This window comes from Pelodiscus sinensis, chromosome 4 (assembly GCF_052426305.1).
Source record: "Pelodiscus sinensis isolate ZL-2025 chromosome 4, ASM5242630v1, whole genome shotgun sequence".
NCBI classification, from domain to species: Eukaryota; Metazoa; Chordata; order Testudines; family Trionychidae; genus Pelodiscus; species Pelodiscus sinensis.
Window position 1 is genome coordinate 5,658,322 of NC_143055.1, and position 26,327 is coordinate 5,684,648.

At 42.2% G+C, this 26,327-nt stretch overlaps 1 protein-coding gene across 5 annotated transcripts in view; it reads left to right on the top strand.

The window, feature by feature from the left end:
• Positions 1 to 26,327, top strand: part of ALMS1 (ALMS1 centrosome and basal body associated protein) — a 98,848-nt gene that overhangs the window by 32,927 nt on the left and 39,594 nt on the right. For all 5 annotated transcript variants that reach the window (XM_089777742.1, XM_075931030.2, XM_089777741.1 and 2 more), the window contains 5 exons: positions 6,159 to 6,279; positions 12,324 to 14,625; positions 17,184 to 17,343; positions 18,685 to 19,938; positions 21,430 to 21,560. In XM_089777742.1, coding sequence (XP_089633868.1) covers positions 6,159 to 6,279; positions 12,324 to 14,625; positions 17,184 to 17,343; positions 18,685 to 19,938; positions 21,430 to 21,560 — 3,968 coding nt within the window. The remainder of the gene's footprint in view (positions 1 to 6,158; positions 6,280 to 12,323; positions 14,626 to 17,183; positions 17,344 to 18,684; positions 19,939 to 21,429; positions 21,561 to 26,327) is intronic.

Consider the following 26,327-nt stretch of genomic DNA (forward strand, 5'->3'; position numbering starts at 1 on the left):
ACTTAGAGACATATGCAGGGCAGCGACATGGTCGTCCGCATCCACCTTCGCTAGACACTATGCCCTTGACCGTCTCAAGGAGGCAGACACAGCAGTCGCTCAAGCAGTCCTTTCGTCCGTGCACAAGTAAATCCGAAGCACAATCAGTGCAAGGGTGACTGCTTCATACTCACCTGTAGTGGAGCACCCACGGGGACATCACTCGAAGAAGAAGAAAAGGTTACTCACCTTGTGCAGTAACTTCTGTTCTTCGAGATGTGTGTCCCCGTGGGTGCTCCACGACCCGCCCTCCTCCCTGCTTCGGAGATCTCTCTTGTATCTTGCAGATGTTCCGGCTAGAAGGAACTGGCGGGTCGGACTGCGCGACGCAGAAAAGGCGCGAACGCCGTGGGACACACTGCGCACGCGCGGTCCTCCGGAGGGGGGCTACTGCTATGAAGAAGTTTCCGGTTTGCGGCGCCGGGACGAGCCCGACACCTGTAGTGGAGCACCCACGGGGACACACATCTCGAAGAACAGAAGTTACTGCACAAGGTGAGTAACCTTTTCTTTCCAGTACCCCAGTCTCCTCACAGTTCTCTGAGAAAAGCCATCTCCGCACAACGGATATTTTGAAGTGGATATCAAATTGAATAAACATCTGCTACAGACTTTGGAATAACTAGTATCCACCACGATGGCTGCATGGACTGCCTTTCTGCAGAATGTGCCCCTGGCTGACCTCTGCAGAGCTGCCACACGGTCCTCACATCACATCTTCACCTCGCATTATGCACTGCAGCAAGGACCAATACCATCCACCTCTGTGGGTAAGGCTGTTGTTGCCTCCTCTTATATGACTCCAAAGCCCATCCCCGCAGACAGCGGGTACTGCTCTTTAGTCACCTGAGTGGAGCATTTGGGGACAGCACTCGAAGGAGAAGAGGAAGTTCTTTGAGGAGTGTCCCTGTGGGCACTCCACGGTAGGTGTCTTCGCGCTCCTGCACTTAAGATTGAAACTTTTTAGTGGCAGTATCCCCCTGGGTGCCGGCGCACACTTGTGGCACCGACTGTGATGTATTGAACATGCTGACGCATGCGCGCTGTCAATCATCCCTCAGTTCCTTCTCAACTGCTCCTGGTTTGGTTGGAAAACAGCAGCGCCCTGTGATAGATCTTTGTGTATTTAGAGTAGTATTTGGTGTTCAGATTTTAAATCTTATTTCTGTTCACGGTTTTCCCCTCGTTATTTGTTATTTTTTTAAAAAAAACCTTCTCTCTGTTCATAGCTATTAGCATAGAGTAGGCATGCCAGGCTCACCAGGTTTCAAACAGTCTATCTCCGATGGGCATGCCCGGTGTATTCGCTGCCTGGGCCAGGGCCACTCACCAAAGACTTGCCACCATTTGCAAGAAGCTCTCATTGAGATTCTTGAAAGGACGGGAGTGACAGTAAAAGCTCCTTGCTATGGAGAAAGTTGAGAGGCCAGCTTTGGAATCGGCATTGCAGACCTCTCCAACCCCAGGGGTGTGTCCAGACTACATGCCTCTGTCGACGGAGGCATGTAGATTAGACAGATCGGCAGAGGGAAATGGAGCCGCGATTAAAATAATCGCGGCTTGATTTAAATTTAAATGGCTGCCCCGCTCTGCCGATCAGCTGTTTGTCGGCTCAGCGCGGCAGCCATTTAAATTTAAATGAAGCGGCGATTATTTAAATCGCCGCTTCGTTTCCCTTTTTCGAATAAACTAATCTACATGCCTCTGTCGATGGAGGCATGTAGTTTAGACGTACCCCAGCAGTGGCTTCTGACCAAGGGCCATCTGCACTTGAGGGAGGCTCTGGCCAAAAACGACAAGGAGTCCTGTAGCACCTTATAGACTAACATATGTATTGGAGCATAAGCTTTCGTTGGCTTCGTCAGATGCATGTAGTGCAAATTTCCAGAGGCAGGTATAAATATGCAGGCAAGAATCAGGCTAGGGATAACGAGGTAAATTCAATCAGGGAGGATGAGGCCCACTTCTAGCAGCTGATCGGGAGGTGATATCTTTCCCTAACTAGGGATGCTTTGTTGGAGGGCTGGAGTATGCATGCCAGCAGCCCGGGGAGGTGGACTCCTTCGGTGTCAAGCCTGCACATCAACGTTCTGGAACTCTGTGCCGTAAGAAGAGCATGCAAATACTTTCTCCCCCGAATCCAGGGCAAGTCCATGAGGCTACTCAGACAACACTGCCTGCATGTTTTACATAAATCACCAAGGCAGAGCCAGGTCATGCCTTCTCTGCAAAGAGGCGATAGAACTGTGGCAGTGGTGCATCCACCACCAGATCACCATATCGGCAGTATGCCTTCCAGGCAAGCAAAATGTCACCACAGACCATTTGAGCCGCATATTTCATCATGAGTACGAATGGGAGAGATGCTCCTGAGCCCTATATACCGTATTCCTCAGGTGGGGCTTTGCATAAATAGACTTATTTGCCACATTACACAATGCCCCAAATAATGTTTTAGATTGGGGCTGGGCAAGGGCTCCATGGGGGATGCCATGATGATCATCTGGTCCCACAACCTTCTATATGCCTTTCCACCTCTTCTCCTTACTGGCAAAATCATACAAAAGATAAAACAGGACGGGGCCAGGGTCATCATCATAACTCCCTCTTGGCCCGGACAGACCTGACTCCTCGGATTCCTTTTCCACCATGGCCGGACATTCTATCTCAGGACCAAGACCGAGTTCTTCATCCCAACATACTCAAGCTCCACCTCAAGCCATGGTTCCTCTGGCAAGACCAGATCTGTTGAGAGGAAGTTCTCAGTTTAATCCTGAACTGTCGCATACAGAGTACAAGAAGGACTTACCTACAACAATGGCCATTTCTCTGAGTGGGCAAACCACAGAATACTGCAACTTTGTTCAACACATCTGATGATCATTTTTCACTGTCTCTTCTCATTAAAGGAAAGAGAACATCTCCAATTCATCAATAAAGATTCTTAGTGGCTATTTCGAGTGAGCATGATGGTGTAGATGGTCACTCTGTACTCTCACATCTGACCACAAAGAAATGTTTAGACGGTCTCCTAATATCTTTCCCCTGATAAAACTGACAGTTCGACTGTGGGATCTCAGCCTCATCCTCAACACCTTGACCCACCCTCTGTTTGAGCCAATGGCAATATGCTCCCTGAACCACCTTTCCTTTTTTTTTTTTTTTTTTTTTTTTTTTTTTAAACTAGAAATCATGACAACAAGGAGGGTCAGTGAACTGATAGCACTCAATGAGGATCTGCCATTCACAATCTTCTACAAAGACAATGTAGTGTTAAGGCTTCATCTAAAATTTCTCCTAAAAAAATAGTCTCGCACTTCCACCTTAACGAACCTATATACTTACCTGTTTTTCACCAAAAGCCTCATCTGGACACCAGTGTGGCACAACTCCACTCCTTGGATGTTCGCCAGACGATTGCTTTTTACCTAGACAGAACAAAACAGTTGAGACATTCTTCCAGACTATTCATTTCCGTAGCAAATCGCTTCAAAGGACACGCGATCTCAGAACAGAGACTTTCAAAGTGGATAACAAATTGTATTACAAATTGCTGTATCTAATATATAAAGGAGAATGTTTGTAAGTTTGTGGGCTAATAACTTGGACACTAGAAGGGCTACCACAACCAAACTTTCCATGGGATAACCTTTCATCCAGGAGAAGGTTTTAAGGTACTCTTGGACCCGATCGGGCCCGAGCTCAAGCTGCAAAAATAAAAAAGTAACCTTCCGTGCTGCGCTGCAGGGGCCTCTCTGCCCACCCTAGGTCCCGTGCCCGCCGCCTGTGGCCCTCAGCGCCGTCTGGGACTCACCTCCTCCCACTGGCGAGGTTACATAAGCGACCCTTTTTCCCCCCCGCGCCAGCACACACGCAACAGCTTGGGCACCCGCGAGCACCCGCAACAGCTTGAGCACTCGCAAGCCCCGGGCGCGAGCTGGGGTGCCCCTCCAACGTGTAACCTCCTCTCCACCTGGAGTCGCACCCACCCCCCTTCCGGGGATGATGCAGACCTATATTTTAATCCCTGTAGAAATCAGTTCAACTTTTCTACCATTCCAAAAAAGATAATGGACTACTGTTTTTCTACATTTTCTTCCTCCGGTTCCCGAGCAACACCGGGTAACTCCAGCTAGTTATCAATAAGGTGCCTCTACTGACCCAATAGCGGGCACACTCCACTAGAGCAATGGCCACCTCTATGGCCTTCCTACATAATGTACCCGTCAGGGACATTTGCAGAGCAGCAACATGAGCTTCTGCACACACCTTTACAAAGGATTATGCTATAGATCAGGAATCAGCAACCTTTCAGAAGTGGCAAGTCGAGATGTAACTTATTTGCTTCTATTTATGGGTCTGCATGCCATCAGTACTTTTTAAAGTCAATAATAGTCCTACTTACAGCAGCTTCATTAATAAATAAAGATGCAGATCTTACAGTTTTAGTAACACAGGATTAAAAAAAAATCATTAAGATCAGAGTTTTAGATATCTGCAACACTCCAAAAAAATTCTGTTTAAAAGAATCTTTTTCTTTCTTACTTTCGGATACACAGGCTTAATTCTTGGCTCCGTCACAGGCTCAAGACAGACCCCAAGGGCACTCTACACTGCAGCTGGAGATGTCCATTACAGCTCACGGACGGACGGACAAAACCTTTAGCTGAGTTAGTGCACTGAGGGTAGATCTACACTGCAGTTAACTTGCTGCTGAAAGGTGTGGAGCACACATACTATACTCCCCGGTAGCACTAAGGGGAGCTGAAGATGCACCCAGATGTCTGAGTGTGTGAAATTGTTACAAGTTTTTTTTCCTTTTAGGGAGCAGGAAAGGACTCTTTTCTAAAACAAAACTGGCTCATCCCAAACTGTCAACATTGTCAAAATGGTTCCTCTTGTGTAAAAAATGTCCATATCTTTTCACAAACTCAAACTTCCAAGTCTTTTATAACTAGTTAGTGCCTGTTTTTGGAGGTTTTTTTTGTGAAGGAAAAACTCGGGAATCTCTTAGCTCAGGACTTTAAGTACAAAAGGAAAACACTTTTAAAGGGAAAAGAAAAAAATACACTTTGAACAGCTTAGACATCAATTCCACATTCCCAAACCAGAAAACAATAAAACCTGACGGGTTATCTAGACTTTGCCTTTCTTACACGTTTAAAAAGTCCATTCTTGGGAGAGAGACAGGCCTTCCTATCTCCCTGTTACATGGAAGAAACCGCTATGACCCAGACAAAGGAGGGAAAAGTTTAAAATTCCTATGTCCCAGTTTGAAATCCCTACCTGCATTGTTATTGTTTGACCAGATACCTGGCTAGGTTTAGGTGACATAGTTAACCTCTTAGTCCCCAGGCTGCTGGCCAGCCCTCATAGTTATGACACCTTCCAAAAATGTATTGTGGTGGTGATCTGTTCTGTCAAGCCAGAATTTCCCAAGAAGTGGGTGCATATTAGTTTTGGGTGAGGGTTTTGATCCTTTGATGAACAATTTGTGCAGCGTTTTGAAATCATTCAAACTGAAGACTATCAATATAAGTTTAAATATTTGTCAAACTTTTGGTATTCTCTTGTAATTTAGATTGTAAAACAGGCATGGGTAAATTTTTTCTGCAAATTAGTGGGATCTTGACTGTTCTGTGTTTTGTAGTAAAGCAGGGCATCAGCCCTTCATAGGTGCTAAGCTGTTTCACTGGCAGTTGAGGGGGCTTGTCAAAGATCCAATCCAGATAAATGCCTAGGATGTTGAAGTTGCATCAGTAAGCTGGCAGTTTGGGTGGGTAGGTGATTGATTTATTAGTGTTTTTCTGGCTCTATTTTCTAAAATTGTAAACATCTGATATCTGAAATTCCATCATCAATATAATTGGATATCTGTATAAGGAATCATAAGGTAGCCTTCAATATCAGCTTAATGGAAATGTGAATTATTTTTTATTCATCTACTTCAGTCACTAGCATTGCTGGATTATGTAATTTTTTTTTACCATAATTGGCATTTTTTGGCTTTGCAAGCTATTCCAGATGGCCGGGCAATTGAATTAATAAGGGGTTGCTTAGCAAGCCCTGACTATTGCATTATCATCACATCACCATGATTTTTTTTTAAATCTTAACAGAAATTCAGGACAGTCGCTTTTCTCCCTGTCTCCCACTATCGATGACTTATTCAGCACGAGATCAGAAGATTTTGGACGATACCTTATTTCAGCAAACTGAGCTGGATTTTGCTCCTCTAAGGTGGGATGAAGTTACTGTGTGTTGTTTGAATTCTCTACATTGTATGTCCTGTGATTCAGTGAATTTTCAGGTACAGTAGAATATGCTTATTAGTAATCCCTCTGTGGACAGCAGGTTTGTGAGATTGCATCTAGGAAAGGAAGTGCTAAGCTGTGCCATCCTGCCTACTAGCTAGGCAGTAGCAGGATAAAAGGCTGCAGCCCAGATGTAAGGGCTTTCTACAGGAAGCTAGGGGCCCCATGGAACATGGGCACCATTTCATATTTTTTTTGGGTGGGTGTAACTTTAACCATGATTCCGGGCTACTTAGGCACCTGAAAACTGTGGGGTTTTTTTGTGTTTTTTGTGTGCAGGTAATAACTTAAAAATTATTATCCGACAGAACTCTAATTCCTATAACGAAAGAAAATTAATTATTAGATTCTAATACCTTGTGTCAACTTACTCAGGAGACATTGGTTCGGTTTAAAGTTTTAATGTATACTCTTACTTTATACTAACTCTTGAATACAACAATTGAAATATCGATTAATTTCTATCACTTTTTTGCAGTTCACCAAGCTTGCAACAGATCATTTCCCTTTTGCAAACATCCTTCTAGGGCAAGGCCACATGAGTCTAAACTGCACCTGCCCTGGGATTTAGGGGTGTTCACCCACTGCAAATAATGATTAGAAGCTGACTATAAACAGAGATGAAACTGACACCTTCATACTATTGCCAACCCCAAATGTTAAAAAATCATGAATCAGGCTCATCAAAAATAATGAATTTATGTAAAAATAATAGATTTGGTGTTATTTTTATTTGCCCTCTGGGTTTTTTTCCTATCCTTTTGGTTGCACTGGAGGTCACCTTTTGAAGATTTCTCCACAACCACAAGGGGTTAAAAACGTCATTTTTTCTTTGAGTGATGGCTGAAATCATCACACATCCGCTTGATTCCAAAAGCTGGGGGTTCAATGAAAATAATAATCATAAGACTTGTAACCAGGGAGGGTTGATTTAAATCAGTACAATTTAAATAATTGAATTAAATCACAATTTAAATCACCAAAAAACTACATTGATTTAAATCAGGTTTCCCACTGATATTTCTTCACATATTTATTCAACAAATAGTGCAGATCTGATCACTAAAACATGTTAATTTACAGCTCATTACACCCTTTCATATCGTCTAAGACAGTATGCATTGTGTAATTTTTTTTAGATAACTCGATATTTATTAATTTAGGAAATAGTACATAATACTCATTACTTTTATCAAGCTGCAGATGCAACAGCAGTACATTAGGAATGGTAAGAACTAAATCATGCACACAAACACAATAGCACTTACATTTTATTAAACTAAATCTTAAATATAACAAAAATGTTTCACAATTGTAATTGAAATAGTCTCCTGAGTTGCTGGCTGATGACTGTCCTTAAGCTTGCTCTCTCTCAATTTTTTAAAAATTTTATTAACTCTAACAGACACATCCTTAGAACACCAAATGTACAGCATCCTTAAAACTTCTACAATTAGCTCTCATCTTCCCCATTCCCACTGGCTTTTTGATGCAGCTTGATACCAAGATACCAAAAAAGCTAAGACTGACTATTTAGAGCATAGGTTCCCAAACTGGGTGTGTGTGAAGAAATTCCGGGGGGGAGCACAAGGCGACTCAGTGCCTCCTCTCCCCCCCCCCCCCCCCGTTAACTTCCTCCCCCAAGAAAGAGCCCGGTCCTTCTACTAAAAAAATTCAGAAAATACCATGTGAAATGTCCGGTATTTTCTGTTTTTCCTGGCTCGGGACTCCGCCAGAACACGTGCATCTCGGACTAGCTGGGGTGGGGGGAGGATGGAGCGTGTTGGGCAGACTTCAAAATGGCCACCTTAAAAGGGCAATGGCTGCTATGCTCTTAAAAGGGCAACTTTTGGGGGGGGTCACCAACTTTTACCCTGGAGGACCGTCATCTTTTTTTTTTTTTTTTTTTTTAATACTGGTCCCCTGCAATTTTTTGGGGGCTGGGGTGGGGAGGGGAATGAGGGTTTCTCAAAAATCAAAAAGGGAACGTAATGCCAAAACATTTTGGAACCACTGATTTAGAGTGTACTTAATTTTGGAGTAAGCCGCATTGAAAATAAGTATAGGATGGGGGTTCCTTTGGGAAAGCGGAGTTATGCTGAAGTAAAATAGGGAATAGACTTGTGGCATCACTATTATCCTATTATCATCTGTGACAAGGGTGTTCCAAAATAAGAGGCATGTATTATGTACTATAACATAAGAAAATGACACTTCGTGGCAACTGGCAACTCTAGATTTCTCTTGCTGCAGCTTTGTGTACTGTATATTTGGGTGATAGATTCTAAATCTAGTTAACTAATTAAACAAGCCATAAATATTAGCTAAGCTACACTTTCTTTTTTTAAAGTAACATCCACCATAGCGAACAGCTTGGGAATTTACTTGTTACATCACACGTATACTAAAAGGCATAGAGAGCATTTCAGAGTTGATCCACACTGTTCTTCAGACATATCCATGTCTTCATCCACATAATTTTCTCACAATAAGTAATTTTCCTTGCGATGTTTCATTCTTGCAGCTAGGCCCTGCATCATCATCTTGCTCTGCTTATACCTGACACACTTCCCTTTTTTATCCAGCGAAGAAATATATTCACAATATTCCCAAAGAGGGTCTGTCTTACACCCAGCAGCCATGACAGTTTTTCTGTGGCAAAAGTGTAGAGGAATATAGGAAGTTATGTGTGTGCTGAATAATGGCTTCCCTTTTCTTTTCCAGTCCACTCCAATATTCCTTTCTATGCTGCCTTCATCTTTTCCTATGCATTATCCCTCTGTCTTTAGACAATGTCTTAACTAACTCTACCAGGTTCACCACCACATAAGCACAGCACAAGAACAATCCTATCCAGTCTGTGTCTGTCTTTGCACATTTCTCATCAGCCTAACAGAAACTGAAAGCCCATACCTTTCAGGGAGCAAAAGCTGGTTGTTTAGCTGGACAGACTAGAGCCATTAACTTATTTTTATGAGACTGTAAATGTAGGAATAACATGTTTGTGATAATACTTAATTATAGCCATTTTTTTAAAATGAGAAATTTAGTATTTTATTGATGAATGATGTAAAAAAAAAATCTTTTTAAAATCCACCCTGCTCATAACAACATCATGGGAGTTGCGAGCACTGCTTTCACTTCTGTTTAAAGGTTAGTTTTTTTCCAGAAGGCTCTTAAGTACAACATTTAGTTGCAGTGGGATTCCTGTTTTACAGGTTCATTTATCTCTGTCTGTGGTGGGCCCTGTCCCTGCCCCACAGGCTACGTGCTGGCTCCCTGGGAGCATGGCAGGCAGGGGCTGCCGCCCCACTCTTGGAGTGGCTTTGCTGCGGGCTCTGCAGTGCACGTAGGATTTAACCTCTAGGATTTTTAGCAGTTACATGGTTACATTTTTAAACAACTTCTTACATCCTTAATTTCTACACTGATGCTGTGCAGGTAAGAGTTCTGCCTTCAAGCATACGTCCTCTATGCCGCTCACAGGGGAGTAGGAGTTCCCCACTTGTCTGGTACTGACTGGTACCTCTACCACAGGGCTACCTGGCATCCACCCTGAATTCTTCAGTGACTGGGGGATCAGATGTTCCAATGCTTGCTTTCTTGTGTACAAACCACCAGCAGGGCACAACCTGCAGTGGGCAGGGAGAGGAGCTGTGCTGGAACCTGGGCTGCAGCTCTACTCCCACCATTACCTCTCCCACAGCTGCTACTTGCAGCTCACAGCCTCCTGTGTGGTTTTGTGCCAGGCAGCACTGCTGCACCAGACGTGCCTCTGGGCACTGGCTACTGGCAAGTTTGCAAGACTGTAGGGGAGAAAGGCACATCCCAGCACTTCCTTTACTGGGAGCACCCTTGCAAATCTGCCTGTAGTTGTGGCCTTTATTCCACAAAGTGTTCTTAATAAACAGCATGTTATTGCCAATATGTGAATGCCATTAACATTAAAGTCACTGGGACAGAACTGGCTCCTAGAAAAATGCTGATTTTTTACCAGAAGTTGTTGTTATCCAGGAAGATATTAAGTAGAATCTACTGAAGTTCATTTGTATTAATTGCATAATAAATTAAAATCAGCACAGATAGTGGACAGAAATTGGATAAAATCTGATTAAATAGCCTTGAGTTTGTGAGAAGAGCCTGTCAGTTTGTTGGTCTTTCCATTTCCCCTTCATTTTAAGCCATGTTTTGAGGATAACTGACCAAAACCCTTCTGAGTCATTCTGTGTCTCCTTACAGAATCTGAGAGAAATCATAGTTGAATGGCACGGGGCACTTCTCTCTAAAAAATGTCTTATTGAAACATTCACAACCAGCTCTACTCATATAAAAAGTGATCAATCCACAGTATTTACAGTGGGGCTGGGTATCAGACAGGAACAAGCCCCCCCCATGGGAGAGCTGTCTGTCATCCTAGCTCCAGGGTCAATACTTCATTGGGACTATTTCTTGGGTCCAGGATTGGGTTTCAAGTGCATGTGGAGACCTTAGAATATAATCTAATGACTAGGACACTCACCTGCATTGTGGGCGATCCAGATTCAAGTCTCAAATAAAAGTGGAATGTAGGGTGTCCAGTTTGAAGTCTGTTTTACCTAAGTTCCATGCAAGAATTTGAGCCTGTCCCCCCCATATCCCAGGGGAGTGTCCTGGCCACCAGATTACTGGCTATTCTGGAATGAAGGTGTCTTAATTTTTTTAAAATGAAAGTGTATAAAAGTCTTGTTCTGATATGGAACAAAAGATTTTGAAACGTAACGTTTTTTGACTAGCCATACTGCTAATAATTCAGGGTGCAGATAAAAATGTAAGAAATCTGCAGAAACCTTTCACTGCTACAATCCCTACTGTTCATTTCAGGCTTGACCTATTTTATATTCTTGTTAAAAGTATTTGAAGTCCTAAATTGGATAATTTAAAAAATAAATACAGTTATTTTTGAATGAGAGTCTATTAATACAAAGTGAATTAGAAGGTCCTAATTGGTGGAACACATTGACATGCTCATTAGAGCCATAGTATTTATATTTCCAAACCATTATTTATAGGTATCTAAAATCATTTTTTAATGTAAATTGCCCTGTCTTTGAGGTTTAAAATATTTTCTTGATTTTATTTGGCTTAAGATGAATGTGTTGCTAAACCAGGACTGAGCAAGAGCCTGTCAGTGGACTGGATCCAACCTGCCTAGCTCTTTTATCCAGCCCGGGTGGCAGTTCCTGGCCTTGCCCCCTAACACACTGTCTAGGAGCCAGGGACACGTGAGCCCTTTCATCTGCTTCTATTTAAAGGGCTCGTGTTTCCCCATGTCTGCCAGGCAACGTGGTAGCAGCCACCAGGATGGTGGCCCTTTAAGTAGAAGCAGTTGAAAGGGTTCCCGGCTCCCCAAACCTGCCACTAGTATGTTGACTGGGAGACATGAGCTTCTGTTTAGAGAGCTTGCATCTTCCGCACGGCTGCTAAGCAACTCATTCGCAGGGGTGGGCCCTAATTTTTGAAGGGGGGCAGCACTTCAAAAATTTTCAAAGGTGGAAGGGACGTGGTTTTTACATAGAAACAAGTGAAAGGGCTGGTGGCTCCCAGGCTACGTGCTAGCGGTGGGGCCGGTAGCTGTGAGCCCTTTCAACTGCTTCTGTTTAAAGGGCACATGGGGAAAGTGTGAGCCCTTTAAATAGAAGCAGTTGAAAGGGCTTGCAGCTCCCGGCCCTGTGGCTAGCATGTTGCCTGGGAGCTGCTTGGGAGGCACATGAGATCCCACCCCTTCTGCCTGAGGCCCTGCCCCTTCTGGGGCAGCCTGTGCCCACTCTGAAAATTTTTGAAATGGCCCCATTCCAAAATTATTGCTCACCCTTATGCTGAACACTGGTTGTTTGCTCTCATGTAGCTATCCTATCTTTAAGCTTCACTTCTTTTAAATGTGGGTGTTGAAAATGTAACCAAAGAAACATTTACTTGTCTTTTCTCTTCCAGAGGAATCCCTGATGTTTCTGATGCTTCTGAGCAGTATCCAAAGCCTTTGCAGATCAGTGAAGCTGTGCAGCCAGCAGCCACTGAAGTATCTTCGGACTTAGTTACTAGCTGCTTCACCCTGTCCCAGCATCCAGTTGCAATCAGCACTATAGAACCTTGTGATGTTGACTGTACCAGCTATTTGTCTCAGCGCCCTATTTCTCTTTCTGGACAGATAACTGTGGAGAGGCAGGAGAAGGTTGAAGATCAAAATTGTAAACTTGATATTAGCAACAAGTCTTTAATCCCTAATACAGATGAAAATGTAACAGACCCAAATAGAGATATTCTTATAAACAAGCCAGAAACTCTACAGCATCCAGAAGTATCTGTTGCTAGGGAGGCCCCTAGTGGTTTTGTAAATAACGATCCCTTCTTTTTAGACAGCAATACGCCAGCTCCTCTTCTCCTGGAGCTTCAGGAGAAAGAAGTGGGGGTGTCAAGCCACGGTGGGTTCCCATCTTCAGAGAGCTCTTCATGCAAGAGCATATCAACAAGGGACCAAAGGGAAAAGGAAACAATGCAGCAAATAGGAAATGTTGAGCTTTCTGATAGGGAGTCAGAAGTGATTATAAGAAAATCACATCAGAAGCTAGAAGAAGAGTGCGTTCCTGAGCTTGGCTCTTCCAAGATGTTTTCTGATGTTTCAAGGAGAGAACCCTTTAAAAATACCAGTGCCCCAGATGTGTGTTCTGCAAAGCCTTCAGAAATGTTCATGTTTTCCAAGGGACATCATTCAGATTTGAAAGACTCCAGCAGACTGGAGTTTTCTGGTGTTAATATTGAGCCCCAGGGAGCCATTCTAGATATGCAGCATAAACAACTGTTTTCTAAAATGTCTGGAAAACTGAAAGAGGAGACTGTCTCTGCTAAGTCTGCAGCTAGTATCAAGAACAGTGCATCTCACCAGCCTGTCACTGCTAATGTAGAATATGGTGGAACATGCATCGAGAAAAATACTGCTGCGGAAATCCGGCCTGACGTTAACAGAAGTGAATTAACTCTTTCAGACTTCAGCATAGAGAGGGGACACAAAAATACAGGCATTTCACCTTCATTTAATCTTCCTGTAGATGATGGTTCTTTCTTTGGACATTTAGCTCAACCAATCTATCAGTCCACTCCAGGCATATTTGTAAGCAGAAATGTAAAGCAAGAAGTACCCAGTAAGCCCCTTCTTATCAAATCAAACCTTCAGGCCTCTCTTACTTGTTTAAATGAAGAAACTTCTAGGGACTCATCGACAAGTACACTAATTTCTTCTGCTGAGAAGCATCATGAATCCCAGAGTGAACAGGAAATAAACAGTGAAACTAGTGAGTCCTTGAGAATGACTCACCCTCGTACTGAAAGAATCCAGTCTCTTCCTACCCTTAGTTTCATGGAAAAGGTAGGAGCTTGGAATGTGAAGCAGCCAATGGACAAGATACCTGATGCTTTGATTTTACGTGGCGTGAGTGGAGTTTCTCCAAGGCAGAAAGCCTATAGTGCAATTGCTGATTCCTTAAACCGTATTTTAGCAAGACAGAGCAGTAGCATTAGTAAACTCAAGAGTGGTCTAGCTACATCCTTTGGAGACATAGGCTCGATGACCAGTTTGCATTCCCATGATAAAGTGTCAGCACATACTTCGCCACTTACCCGGTCTCAGTCTGACAACTCAGTAAATATAATCAGCAGGGAGGCTTCACAGATTGAAGTTGTTCAGGCATCAAAGCCAGATGAAATTGTTCGGCCTACAGAAGACAAAAGCAGAGTTTCTGAAATGCCTGAAATTAGAAAAAGTGATGCGCATTTAGGAGATGCCATGACCCAACAGTTTACAACTGTCCTTGTCCCTTCGGGGTCCAGTGGTGGTGGTGATGATGATGATGACAAATATAGCATAGGACAAAATTCAGATCAAAATGCCTTCATTTCCAGTGAAAGGGTTGCTCAACTTCTCAGAGAGGAGGAACACCATCCAAGTGGTGGGCAAGAGAAATACAATGGTCTTGAAAATAATACCAGACAGTCAGATGACCCAGAACTCTCTACTAGTCAAATCATGGACATTGACATAAATGACATTTCTCCAGATAGCTTAAACCTCCTGTCTAATTCACAGGCAAGTAGCCATATTGATTTGTCTTCTGCAAGCTCCTCTTCAGAAGTTGCCAGGGATTTTTTCACCGGTTTAGAAGGGGATAATGTCATTCCTTTCTGGACACCTACTTTGAAAACTCCAGATAAAAAAGAGATAAATATTGAAGAAAGAATACCGGTAAGATATTGCTAGTAATTTTGCCATTTCTCTTTAGGTTTGCTGATAAAGCAGCCTCAATTTGGGTTAAAAGCAGTAGGAGTTGAAGGCGCTTGGAACATCACAATGAATGGCCCATTGTATGGAGAGATCAGTGTAGCTAACAGAAGCCTTTAATATCTGACGTGTAGTAAGACTATTGGGTGCCACAGCTACAGACTTCTTCAGCTTAGATGTTAGCTAATATAATGAAAGATTCTAAATAACAGAGGAAGTTTAAAGTTATCCTCAGTGAAGAAGTCCTTTAAAGTATATAATGTTAAAATCCTCTAAATCCACTTTGTCCTACACTGTTTTATTACGCTCTTTCTGCAATCGGGGTAAACATTACTACTGACTTAAATTATCATGGCACTATTGAAATGCTGCCTGTTCATGGCAGCAGTGAATTTATCTCACGATGTTGAATCAGTATTTTAGTTACTCATTGTGATGTGGAAGTAGCACACTTTTAGGGTTTATTTCAGTGAGGCAGTTGCAGTTCCTGGATAGTGGGTTAAAGGAAGATGTTCCTTGCTTAGAGGGTCGCATTGAGGCAGCAGTGGGAAAAGGATATAAGGGTGTATAAAGACGAGTGACAGTGGCTGATTGTAGGAGATAAGAATGAAGGCAAAAAGAGGACAAGATCAGTGATGTAGATTGGGGTTGAGTGATCCACAGCCTTGAAAGCAAGGACAAGGTGCAAGCCTTTTTGTTAGCAGCACATTGGCAAGTCATTTATGACCTTCCAATCTCTTCCATGTAAGCAGGTTTTGATTTCAAAACGTCAAGTTTTGACTCCACCACTGAGTTTGGGGAGGAGCTAAGCTTCAAGAGAGCGAACTTTTCACACACCCACACCCGTCTTCAATAATAGCAAAAGCAACACAGAACATTCCTGGCAGAGCAGATGGCTTCTTCTATAAATGTTCTTTCAAGTTTGCCCCAGTGTGAATGTCTTAAACAGCAGATGATTAATAAACACACATTAAAGAAAAGGGAGTCATTCTGCCTACAGTTCCTTACATACAAACCAATGGGATCTTACTTTGCTAGTCCAGTCTCCCCTCCATCTCTTTTCAGAGTGGCTTAGAAATAGGATGGCTGCCAGAATAGGCGGCAACCATGTTAACACTTGCCTTTGTTGGTAGCTGATGAGTGCTAGTAAAAATTAAATTCAGATGTATATGAATGATGGACTTTATTTAGAATAAGTGGCTCTTCCTCTTGCAAAATAATGTATATCATAACAATGTAGTATTTGCAGTCAAACTTGGACTCTAATTTTCCCAGAGTAAATTTCAAGGAATATATCCATTTACTAGGGTACAAAATATATCGGAATGACAGAACAGGTTGTGCTTGTGGGGGAGTGGCACTGTACATGAAAGAAAATGTAGACTCAAATGAAGTAAAAATCTTAAATGAACCAAAATATTCCATAGAATCTCTGTGTAGTAATTCTGTGCTCTAATAAGAAGAATATAACAATAGGGATATATTCTTGACCACCTGTTCCAAGATCGTGATAGTGACTATGGAATGCTAAGGGAGATTCGGGGGGGCTATCAGAATAAAAAGCTCGGTAATAGTGGGGGATTTCAACTATCCCCATATTGACTGGGTACACATCACCTCAGGATAGGATGCAGAGATAAAATTTGTTGCTTCCTTAAATGGCTGCTTCTTGGAGCAGCTGGTTTTGGAACCCTCAAGGGGAGAGGCAATTCTTGATTTAGTCCTAACTGGAGCGCAACCTGGAGAAGAGACAAATGAAGGTGGGGGATATGACAGAGGTCTATACAGTCATGACTGCTGGAGAAAGTAACTAAGGAGTAATGTTTACTGCTCATTACACAAGTACTAGGGGTCACCAAAAAAATTTAATAGGTGGCAGGTTTAAAATAAACAAAAGAAAGCATTTCCTTGCCAGTTCAGGTTTGTACCATGTAATGCATCCACAACTACTTTGTCCAATAAGACATTTAAACAGTTCCAGCAATGAGGATTCTGTCACTGTGCTTTGGAGACTGCCCCATAGTATAACTGGCCTTAAATGTTAAGGAATTTTTCTTGGTGCCCAGCTCAAATGTTAAGATGTTTTTGGAGAGGAGAAGTGTATGTTGAGTTTTAAGCCAAAGGCTCATTTTTTTCCTTCCAGATTTCAATTAGTGATATTTCAAAGAAATACTATAAAAGAAGCTTCCGGAGGTAGCTGAGTTAGTCTGTACAGAAAAAAACAACAAATGGTCTGGTAGCACTTGATAGACTGACAAAACACGTAGAGTCTAAAATTCAGACTAAGTGGAGGGATGGCACAATATGTAATAAAACCAGTGGTCTGGGTTTGTTGTTGTTACGTACACTGGAGAATAGGTTGAAACAAACTTTTCAAGGGCAGGAGGATGTTAAAAATAAAAATTGTGGTTTGGAGATGATGGTTGGGGGGGGGGGGAGGGTAGGTTATAATCAGAGTTTCTTTATAATGGTACCATGTATATTTATTACTTTCCTTGTTCCATGTCCCCCCTTTACGTAAGATGTATCTTCGCAATCTTGGCATTGATCAGTCACCTTCAGCTATACTGACTCCATTTGTACCCAGAGGACCAATCAGAGAGGTTGAATTTTCCCCATCAGAGCTCAGAACCTTGAAGGAATCCACTGACACCTTAACAAAGCATGTTCAGCTATCTGAAGGTATGGAAAAAGGTAGAGGCATGCTGCAAGGATCTTACAGAACAGAACAGTTTGCATACTTGATTATTTCTCTTTAGTGAGGGGTGTTTCCATACTGATTACCGGCTTGCGGCCCCCAATAGTTTTGAAGTTCGAGTTATTCACAAAAATGTTACATTTTTCCCATGGTGAAAATATCTTTGTATCTCTTTTTTTTCTCTCCCCTTCTTTAATTTCTCTGGTATAATATGTGACTGGGGTACAGGTAGAGGTGGGTGTATCTCCATTTAAAGTATGACTATCTCCTAGAGCTGGAAGAGACCTTGAGAGGTCATCAAGTCCAATCCCCTGCCTTCACAGCAGGACCAAGTACCATCCTTGACAGATTTGCCCCAGATCCCTAAATGCTCCCTCAAGGATTGAACTCACAACCCTGGGTTTAGCAGGCCAATTTTCAAACCACTGAGCTATCCCTCTCCCCAGTTATCAAAATATGATCTAATCAATTCAGAGCCCCAATATTGGAGTTGTGGGAGTCCATGTCAACACACAAACTGTCTAAGACTAATAAATACTTGATTTCTGTGGCTTAGTAGATGTTCAGCCACTGGATCAAATGAAAGCACATTTAACTAGATCTAAGATAACTTCCATAACATGCCTTCACAGTGAATTCTTTGTTGAAATATACATTGAGTAGAGAACTGGGTAGAGAATTGTATGAGTCTTTATGCAACATTCCCAGCTATTAGGCCTCCATATCTTGTAGCCAATTCAAGAAAGCAGTCTTGCAATCTCTTTACAGCTAATACTCTTCAGACCAACTCCCTGAAAGTCACTAATGCTTATTTTCTCAGGAGTCTCTGCATTGACTTGTTTTGTCTTTCTGAGCCATGGTGGCTGGATGCAGCTCTCTCCCATGCGTATATCAATCAGGCTCTCTGTTTTTATATTGTTTTATTTTTTTAAAGTATCTCGTGTTTCTTTACATATCCTTAGGATGTTAAATCTGATGAGTATTCTTGTTTATTGCTGTGCAAAGGATATACACTGAATCAGAATTTCTCAGCACTAGAAATATTATGAATCTAAATGTCCAGTTATTTGAAACAGTTTCCCCAATGTACATAAATTCTAGAGATTTGTACAGAATTATCTAAAGCGTTTCTTTTAGTAAATAGTAATCACAAACAGTTTTAACAGAAGATACATTCTTGTATATTTTCTTATATATGTTCTTGCATATTTTCTAGAATAATCACTGTTACTCTTTTTTTCAGGAGGCCTTTGGAACAAGGCTGATATTCTACACTGGAATTAATATTTCCTATAACTCTTAATTAATCTTCTTTTTTTTTGTAGGAAGTTCTCCGTCTGCAATTGACACTACACAGATAAGCTTTAACTCTGATGCTTCCACTCTCAGCATGTCTATACCAAGGGATTCAGATGTTGGCCCTTTTAATCCATTACCCACTGATCTCTCACCTCTGTTCTCAAGATCTTCCAAAGACAAACCACTGAGTCAATGCAATGTTGCCTACCATCATTCAGAGTTACCTGTCCCACACCTCCCCAAAGGCAGCTCAGAATCTTCAACTGTCTCAAAATCTGTTGAACTGAGCCAGATAATGCATGCAGTTCCAGTTGACTCTGACTTTGAAAGGGGTCACATACCTGTTTCAAAACATGTTCAAAAGCTCATAGATAAATTTGAGTCTAGGGATATTGACCTCAGTCTAGAGAAGTTGTCCTCCAGTCCTTTGGTTGGAAATGCAGATGAAACGCATGTCAGTGGAGAACCAGTGTCTTTAGACGTAGATGCCTCTGTTAATTTAAATAGGGATCAAGGAAATGATTCCTTCATTGGATCCAACACATTGAAAGAGATCCAGAAGCTTTTAGCAGAGGCAGAAAATATAGCTGTCACTCAGTTAGATCCTGCTCCTTCCATTGCCTCTTTACAAGTCAGCAACTCTTCATCAGTGTCAATTGAAAAGGATGGGTCTGAAGATTCTAGATTAGCGAAAGACATCAGTCCCGCACTTCAGAGAATATTATCATGGGATGAGTCCTTGGCCAGAAGAAGCATCCGAGAAGATAATTCACTATTGAAGACCCTGAATTCCCGCAGGTGCAGTTTAAACTGGGAAAGCTGTCTTGCTATTGATTTACCAACCAAGGAAAAAAGTGTGGAAGAAATGACTGGACCAACACACCAGGGAGCTATGGAAGTGTGTGGGGTAGCACAGTCCATAGGACGGTCAGAACCAGAGGGTTGCAGTAGTGGAACAATAAATAAAAACCTGCCTCCTCTCATGACTGTTACAAAGAGTAATACAAGTAGTGAATCAAGCATTGAAAAGATTTTAAAATTACAGAATCTTACAGAGCCCTTAGGTAGCATCACCAATGACCTAGGGGATTTCCAGCATACCTTGGCTAAAACTAGTGTGGCTGGCAGCAAAGAGGAAGATGGCATTCGAGAGAGTGATGACAGTAGCAGTGTAGATTCACTAGCTGCCCGTGTCAAAAGTCTTCTGAAAAATGAATCCCCGGTGCTACAAGCAACACAAATTCTAAAAAGTACAGAGGAAAAGGATAGAGAAGCTTGTGGTAAGAAGTAAACCCCTATCTAACTGACTAACGGGTTTTATGCAAGACATGAGAATACTGTACCGAATCCTGGGTTGATGAATATAATAGAAGCTGCTTTAAATATTCTTTGGGGCACAGCAGATTTGTAATGGAATATAAGGAGCCTTTCGGTTTGGTGTCACCATTTTGAATTAGGCATTGGTAATAGTGACTGAGTCTTTACCTCTGAGATGGAGGGGTCCTTATAAAAATTTGCACTAATTGGCATCATTGTGGACTGTCTTGTTAGAGGCATCAAAGACTGAATGGCTATGAAGACTTACTTTTTCATCCCTAGAAAGGCCATTCTAGATCAGACTTGTGTCCAGAGTTGTTGACCTGCAGTCTTACAGGATAATAGCTTTGGACTCTATCCCATCTTACAATAAACTATAGTACTGCATGGATTTAAAATTATATGCCAAACTCCATGTAATTAAAACACTGATTTGCAAGGTAAAACTGCCATAGTAAGAAAAAAGTCTTCCAAAGCCAGTTGAAAATAGTCATGTATTTGCTACTGAAATTACTTTCATGCAATTCAAAGTTAAAGGAGACTTTTTTCTCCTCTTGGACATTGAGATACTTAACCTCAAATATCTAGTGCCAAAATAATTCATTGACAGCAGCAAATTGTTACCACTAGACCTATTGGGATGGATTAACATAATTTGTGATCTGAACTCTTAACATGGTCGTTGATTTTGTGTATCTTTTCAGGAGGCTACCTCACCAAGCCTGTTTTCTGTTTGTGTAGGTGTTCTTTATGCCCCAGATTAAAAGACATTTGGGAGGAAAATGTTATTTGACTCTGGATCTAGAGCTGGTTGTGATATGAGGATTAGGTAATGGGTGTCTATTAAAGTGGGAAAAACGGTAATATCCCTTAGGGATAGATTGGAGTCTGAAAGAGGGGAGAGGAAGCCAGGCAGGCTTCAATTGGGTGGCACTTGGTCTCCGAGGCACCTGGAGACAAACTTAGCTCAATTCTGACACTTGGGTATGGACTGTGAGTTTGGGAGGCCTAATGAATGTATTGTAGTGGTGATTCCTGGACTGAGAATGGTTTTGTGTAATGCACTGAAGCCTTATTAAAAGAAACATGGCATTTGGCTAATGTGTGTTGGCTTCTCCTTGCTATGTATTATTGAAGAGAAAGCTATTGCTGCTCCACTTGGGAAAATTACAGATGGGGCCCACGTACAGCATCACATTAGCCTGCAAAGGAATGCTCAGAGACTGCCTGCACTTTTACAGTGCATCATTCAGCTAGGCTATCACTAGCTGTCATCGGAAGGGGTCGTATTAGTTAATTTAAATGTAGTTCTATTCCTAGTCATACTATCTTGTATGATATTTCTGATTAATGTCTATTCCCACCCAGTCCTGTTTAGGATATAGCACACTTCTGTCTGTAAAATTAACATGGCAGCAAGCATGAAGGGATTGACTGTTGTTTTCTGTTCACAGCATGGGTGAAGCTGAAGCTGACCAGCCAACCTCAGGATTCTCTGCTAGATCTGAATGAAGAGGACAGGCAGAGAATAGATGAGATCAAGTCAGAGCTGCTTCTGAGTTCCAGGAAATCGGTGTTAGCCAAGGTATAAAGGAGATGAGAAAGCTAATCTAGAGGAAATTTTGGAAGGGGACAGATGCAACAGATTTTTTAATTTTGGTGTAGTGATTCTTATAAACACTGACTGAGGGTATTTTTCATTGGTATCTCACCACTGGTGTTGATTTACCATATAAATAGTGGTGACATTTAATAAAATCTTGTTCTCCCTGTAGCCTGAAATACTGTGATGAATTTGATGATAACTTGCCATTTACTGAACTGTCATTGCAATATATTATATTGAGAACATTTCTGATTCATACATTCCAGTATACTGCATCCTGGCTCGAATTTATGAGTAACCTGGACAGAGTATATTGTCTCCAATCTGCTCTTGAATTTCTGTTCGTTTTCAGCATTTGTCTGAACTAGTGTTAGCCATGCCATTAGGAACTTGAACTTGTGAGTGGCTCCTCTGTGTCAGAGATCTTGATGGGTCATTTCTTGGAGAGTTTGCAAGCAAAAAGGGCAGATTGGATGAAAGTATACAGATGTTTGTCTGAAAAGCTAACAAATAGTTTGGTGAGGTTTGATTGTTGGCAGATTGGAGGAGGTGGGGGTGATATGGGGATGGACAATAAATGACAAGTAGAAAGGGTGTGAGTTGGAGACAGCCTTTGAGGTGAGCACAAGAAACTTTAATTTTAATCTGTGCTGATACCTCGTCCCTTGCTGGCTTCACCAGAAAAGCTCATATCTTCCAATAGTCCATGAAGGCACAGCTAGGGTTACCTTATTCTACTTTGAGAGAAGTGTTCCCAGGACTGAAATCTCCAGCAGAAAAGGGAGCAGTGAGGAGGAAGGGGAATCACACAGCTAGTATCAAAATTATTGATTGTGTCCTAAACTAAAGGATGTCTTGAGAAATATGTGTGTCTCTTTTATGGTTCATTAACTCTGAACAGTCAGGGATGATGCAGGGAATATTAACCTGTTTTTCTGGTAACACTCTTGAATTTTCCTGATTTTGATATAAACTCTGTAAGGAGAACCTGAAGAAATCACCTAGGCAAAGGATTTGAACCTTTCGTATGTTACATTTTGATTGTAAGATCTGCATCTTAGATCTTCTTCAGACACTCCCAAATGGTTTTTATGATCTGTCCAGAAGTAATGAAGTAAAATCCTAGAACAGGTTAACAAATCTCTGAAATTTGGATCCTGCACTAATTAACCCACAGGCAACACTTAGAACTTTAGAGTTCAGAATTTGTCATGAAGGCATTTTTTCTCCGTCTAAGGGCATATTTCATACTGTTTTGTTAAATCCATAATGCTCAGGAGTTTTGCACTGCCAAGAGTATCTAGCATGTCATTGGAAATAAAGTATGCAACAGGAGCAGAGAAGAATTTTGTAACCAACACACAATCATACAGATTAGGGATGTAAGTGACTAGTCGACCATCTGATAAAAGCTTATTGGATAGTTGACTAGTTCCTCAACTAGTCGCTCCTTCCTCTCCCCTTCCCCCCCCCCCCCCCCCCGGCTGCCTTTCTCAGAGGTAGCAAGAGGGGAAGCATTTCAAAGTTAGCCACCACTGCACCCCTGCCACCTCCCATGGAGCTGGAGCTGGGGGGAACCGGCTTTTAAGCCGGCTCTCCCCAGCACCTGTCCCTTCTCCCTGCTTGCTGCCTCTAAGTCAACTAGTGGATTAGTCACTTACATCCCTAGTTCAATCTTGCCTGCCAATGAACAGGGTGCATCGGCATTACACTTATTTTCACACTGAGACACAAGTCAAAAGATTGCAAAATCTATAAGAGAAAAATCAACAGGGGCAAGAGGGACCAGCAGAGAATATCTTGTTTATGACAAAGATCAAAGGATTAGCCTGATTAACAAAGATAAAAATAAAACTCGGGATCCTAGATGGTGAAGGCAAGTTGGCAGCATACTGCATCTCACAAAAAGTGCTGGTGAGCAATATTTTTTTTAAATACAGGATTATCTAGTTAATTAAATCTAGGCTCTAGAATGCATTTTATGATTTTACTTTATACCAGTAGCTCTCAAAATGGGGTTTCCAGGGCTGGTGTTAGACTTGCTGATAGACCAAACCCAAAACCCAAGCCTTACTGCCCAGAACCAAACCACAAGCGCTTCAGCCCTGGGCAGCAGGGCTCAGGTTACAGGACCTCTGTCCATGGTCAAAGCCCTTGGGCCCAGGCTTTGATTCCCACTCCTGGGGTCATGTCATAATTTTTATTGTCAGACGGGCATCGCAGTGCAGTGAAGTTTGAGAACTCCTGCATACGTTTCTTGATCTGTGGTGGAAATGGCAAGCTGGGGTGTACCATTTCTTTGGAAGTAGCAGATCTGTGAATAGTGTGTGTGTCCAGAGGAGCCAAGATTGGAATCTCCAGGGAAATCCTCGGAGTTTGGTGCTGGCTTCCAGCAGGCATAGACATGCCTTCATCCTACAAAAATAATCAAGCACTGTAAAACTTACAACAAAAATTCAGCTTTCTCCAATTTTCAGTTGTGTTGACGTACCCCCCAGAGTTCTCTCGAGTACCCCTAGTTGAGAAACACTGTTCTAGACCTTCAAAACATACTTTTAGTATAGATACATAATTCCTTAAATATCATCCAGGCATACATTTCACAACGATTGTTGACCAGTGGGTTCTTTGCTCATTAAAGACCTCGCATACCACCCTTTGGTGAATTATACATATATCTGACCCATATGATCCCTCAAACACTCTGCTTCTCTGTGTCCTCTGCCAGCTGGCACCAGTGGTCACTGAGTCACCAGAGATACCTCCCCTGCATCACCCTTGCACACCTCCAATCTGGTTTATAGTGTATGGGATTGTTCTAATTAAAAAAACAATATAGCAGTTTTAGGTTTGTAGTAGGAGAGTCTGAAACAGTTTTTAAAATTTGTCACCATTAAAAATGTTTGAGGAAACACTCCTGAAAAAGTGATTGGAGATCCTGATTCTGTATGTAAATGTACTTAATTGTTATTGTCTTTTGTGGGACTTAAGCATGTATTTAAGCCTTTTGCTGAGTCTGGGCTTCTATTTCCTTTGTTTTTCAAAATACAGGATCGTTAAGATTTAACTTTTGGATACTTTGACACAATGGGGAAGAGTGTATGTATTTTTGTTTGTAACTGTTTTCTTGCCGTCACTAGTTTAATTTGGGTTGTCATGGTGATTGCATTTTTAAAGGACTATTGTATTTAAAGGACTATCGGGGGGAGGGATAGTTCAGTGGTTTGAGCATTGGCCTGTTAAACCCAGGGTTGTGAATTCAATCCTTGAGGGGGGCCATATTAGGGATCTGGTGCAAATCTGTCAGGGATGGTACTTGGCCCTGCTGTGAGGGCAGGGGACTGGACTCAATGACCTCTCAAGGTCCCTTCCAGTTGAGATGGTATATCTCCATATTATCATTATTATTATCATCATCGTTAGCATACAATTAAAAAACCCTTATATCTGTTACTAATAGCACTTGAAATTACTAAAATGGAAATGTTGCAAAATGTGATTTGTGTGTTTTTTGTAGTACTTTAATTGTCATGGTATGTGAGTGCCTATTTTTCACCATTTTTGCTGTTTGTTCACTTTTTTTTTCAATTTGCTTAACTTGGACAATGAAACTATAATGCTGGTCAGTTTGTTTCTGGTTCTCATGCTTTATTACAGGAGTTCTCAATCTTCATTGCACTACAGCCCCTTTCTGATTTTAATTATTACTGAGCCAACTACCCTGCTGGGGAGAAGAGAGGGGATTGAAGAACAAAACTGAAGCCCAAGGGCTTTAGCCCCAGGCATTGTGGGGGGAGAGAGGCCCTGTAACCCGAGTCCCAGTACTCAGGGCTGAAACCTTTAGGCTTCGGCTCCAGGTAGTGGGGCTCAGGCTTCGGCTTTGGCTTCAGCTCTGGGCCTCAGCAAGTCTAAGGCAGCCCTGGTGACCCATCAAAATAGTGACAACCCAATTGGGGTCTCAGCCCAGAGTTTGAGAACTGCTGCTGTAGCATGTTTGTCTTCAGACAATACTGCAAGCTGTTAACTGAACTGGCTGGAGGGAGAACCCTGGCATTCCTGTTCAAGGGGAATTCCTAAGGCTTTGTCTACACTTTTAAAATTAAAGTGCCGAGCTGTGCTTTAAAGTGAAAGTTTGGCCACAGCAGGAGCTCTGGGAGAAGAGAGCTTTCTCAGCACTCTATGTAAACTACCTCCAGGAGCAGAGGCTAACAGTGGTAGATGCCCGGCTAACAAGCACTGGGAGCTCATTTACACTGGTACTTTACAGTGCTGTAACCTGCTGCGCTTGGGGTGCAGGGCTGCTTTTTCTCACCCCTTGCTAGAAAGCTGCAGTACAGCAAAGTGGCAATGTAGTCTTAGCCTAAGCCCATCTCTCTTGTAGAAAAATGCACCAGTTTAACTCAATAGATTTTTAATGTTTTGTGGTTAATCTGGTGCAAATGCTTTTAGTATTGCCCATTTAAGTTGATTTATTTCTTGCTTAAGTTGATTTAGGTTTGATAAGTTACTGATTTAAGCTAAATTGATAGAGGTAAAGATTAAACTGATTTAAATCCTGCTGCCCTCCAGGTCCGCCTGGGTGTTGCCTGTCCTGTCACCCCCCCACCTCAGGTGAACACCCTAGTCCCCAGGCTACGCCAGAGCCTACCCCACCACCTTACCTTCTAGGTGTCCCTTATCCCCTCTCCACCTGGGCGGAGTTGTCAAAAACCAGTTGTCCAGGGTTATCTATTTAACTCATGGCTT